General features: G+C 23.9%; 1 protein-coding gene across 1 annotated transcript in view; it reads right to left on the bottom strand.

The window, feature by feature from the left end:
* The window catches only part of abcf3 (ATP-binding cassette, sub-family F (GCN20), member 3), a 23,294-nt gene that overhangs the window by 13,614 nt on the left and 7,180 nt on the right, over nucleotides 1-2,500 (bottom strand). The window contains exons 6-7 of the mRNA XM_056470513.1: nucleotides 171-293; nucleotides 1-38 (exon numbers count right to left, since the gene is read on the bottom strand). The exon at nucleotides 1-38 is cut by the window's left edge and continues 229 nt beyond it. Of these exons, the coding sequence (XP_056326488.1) occupies nucleotides 1-38; nucleotides 171-293 (161 nt within the window). The remainder of the gene's footprint in view (nucleotides 39-170; nucleotides 294-2,500) is intronic.

The raw sequence follows: 2,500 nt of genomic DNA, 5'->3' as shown, positions 1-2,500 counted from the left end.
CGCTCGCTAAACACACCTCTGCACCTTGCAGCAGACACCTGCACACACACATATCTGTATTACACTGTACACATAAACCCAGCAGCACACATACATCTGTCTGGACATTTTTGCTAGCTTAAACTCAGAGACATGAGTGGTTGGTATGGGAGAACTGTAATATTTCTCACCTCTCTCCGAAAGACACGTCAAAATTCTCAATGCGGATGTCATAACTTCGGTTCTTCCCAGACGAGTCAACACGGTTTTCTTTCTTGCTGCTGGCCTGACTGGCAGACGCCTCTTCTAAAACCCTGAAAAACACAACACACACACAGCTTCAGCAGCAGCTTTTTGGGCCTGTTTGTGGCCAATACAGGTGTAAATAAGGCCTTAAACGCTTTGAGATTGTCCACAGCTACTGGGGCTGGAATTTTTTGATTGCATTCAAATAAATCTGTGTTTGACGACAAATTATTTTTCCATTTAAATAGGAGAAATCGGCTTCATTCTCTTCTAGCAGAACTCAAACAGCATCTTTGAATTGTTTTTATAAGATACAGTTTATCACAATACAAGTAATATCATTTCCTGATAATGATATAGATTACAATATGAACATGACAATGACCACATGGAAAGCACTACTTATATTTACATTTTAAGGTAATTACTCAGAAAACCTACTTATTCACATTTCTCACTTTATACTGAACTTCATTGATTAAAAATGTAGAAATATAAAATAAATGTTATTAAAATGTAGAACACTTTTCAAACTAAGCACGTTGATTACAGGATTACAGGTCCAAAATAAATAAATTAAAAGAACCAAACAAACTAATAAATAAATAAAATAGTACAACAACAACATAAATAAAACATGTTAATAAATAAAACAAACAAATAAATACATCCAAATAAACAAACAAATAACAACGTAATAAATAAAAACATCCAAATAAATAACAACATAAACAAATAAATAAATAAAAAAAAACATCCAAAAAAATAATAAATAAACAACGTCATAATAAATAAAAACATCTAAATAAATAACAACATAAATAAATAAATAAAAAACATCCAAATAAATAATGAATAAACAACGTCATAATAAATAAAAACATCTAAATAAATAACAACATAAATAAATAAATAAAAAACATCCAAATAAATAATGAATAAACAACGTCATAATAAATAAAAACATCTAAATAAATAACAACATAAATAAATAAATAAATAAAAACATCCAAATAAATAAATAAACAACGTCATATTAAATAAAAACATCCAAATAAATAATAAACAACGTCATAATAAAAAACATCTAAATAAATAACAACATAAATAAATAAAAACATCCAAATAAATAATAAATAAAAACATCTAAATAAATAACAACATAAATAAATAAATAAATAAAAACATCCAAATAAATAATAAATAAACAACGTCATAGTAAATAAAAACATCCAAATAAATAATAAATAATGTCATAACAAATAAACATCCAAATAAATAATAAATAAACAACGTCATAGTAAAAAAAAACATCCAAATAAATAATAAATAAATGTCATAATAAATAAAAACATCCAAATAAAATAAATAAACAACGTCATAATAAATAAAAACATCCAAATAAATAAATAAATAAAACAATGCCATAAATAAAAACATTCAAATAAATAAATAATAACAACAACATAAATAAATAAATACATACATCCAAATAAATAAAAGTCATAAATAAAAACATTCAAACAAATAAGTAAATAATAACAACAACATAAATAAATACATCCAAATAAATAAATAAACAAAGTCATAAATAAAAACATTTAAATAAATAACGACAACATAAATAAATGAATAAATAAAAACAACATCATAAATAAAAACATTCAAATAAATAAACAACAACATAAATAAATAAAAACATCCAAATAAATAAATAAATACATACATAAATAAAACAATGGCATAAATAAATGAATAAAAACATCCAAATAAATAAATAAATACATACATAAATAAAACAGCGGCATAAATAAAAACATCCAAATAAATAAATAAATAAAACAACAACAAAATAAATTAACAACAAAATAAATAAAACAAGGACATAAATAAATAAAACAACCACCACCATGACCAAATAAATAGATAAAATAACAACTAAAATAAATAAATAAAACAACAACAATCACCACAAATGAATCAACAACGATATAAATAAATAAATAAAACAACTAAATAAATAAATATTAAAAATGCTAAACGTAAACGTTGTACTTTCAATACTGCAACATTCTCACGATGCTTTTATTCATGTTTCTGTCTGGAGGTCCATAACGGCGTGTAATATTGCTGTCCATTTGAATTATGAAAAAGTATTACTGTAAACAATGTATTTTGTGATGCTACAAAATGGACTTTTTATTTTATACATACACATATATTATTAAAATGCACAGCCCTATTTTGAGAATGTTTTATCTCATGGATAACTTCA

This window comes from Danio aesculapii, chromosome 2 (assembly GCF_903798145.1).
Source record: "Danio aesculapii chromosome 2, fDanAes4.1, whole genome shotgun sequence".
Classification (NCBI taxonomy): Eukaryota; Metazoa; Chordata; class Actinopteri; order Cypriniformes; family Danionidae; genus Danio; species Danio aesculapii.
The sequence above is the reverse complement of the archived record's forward strand: the minus strand, read 5'-3'. Positions and strand labels throughout refer to the sequence as shown.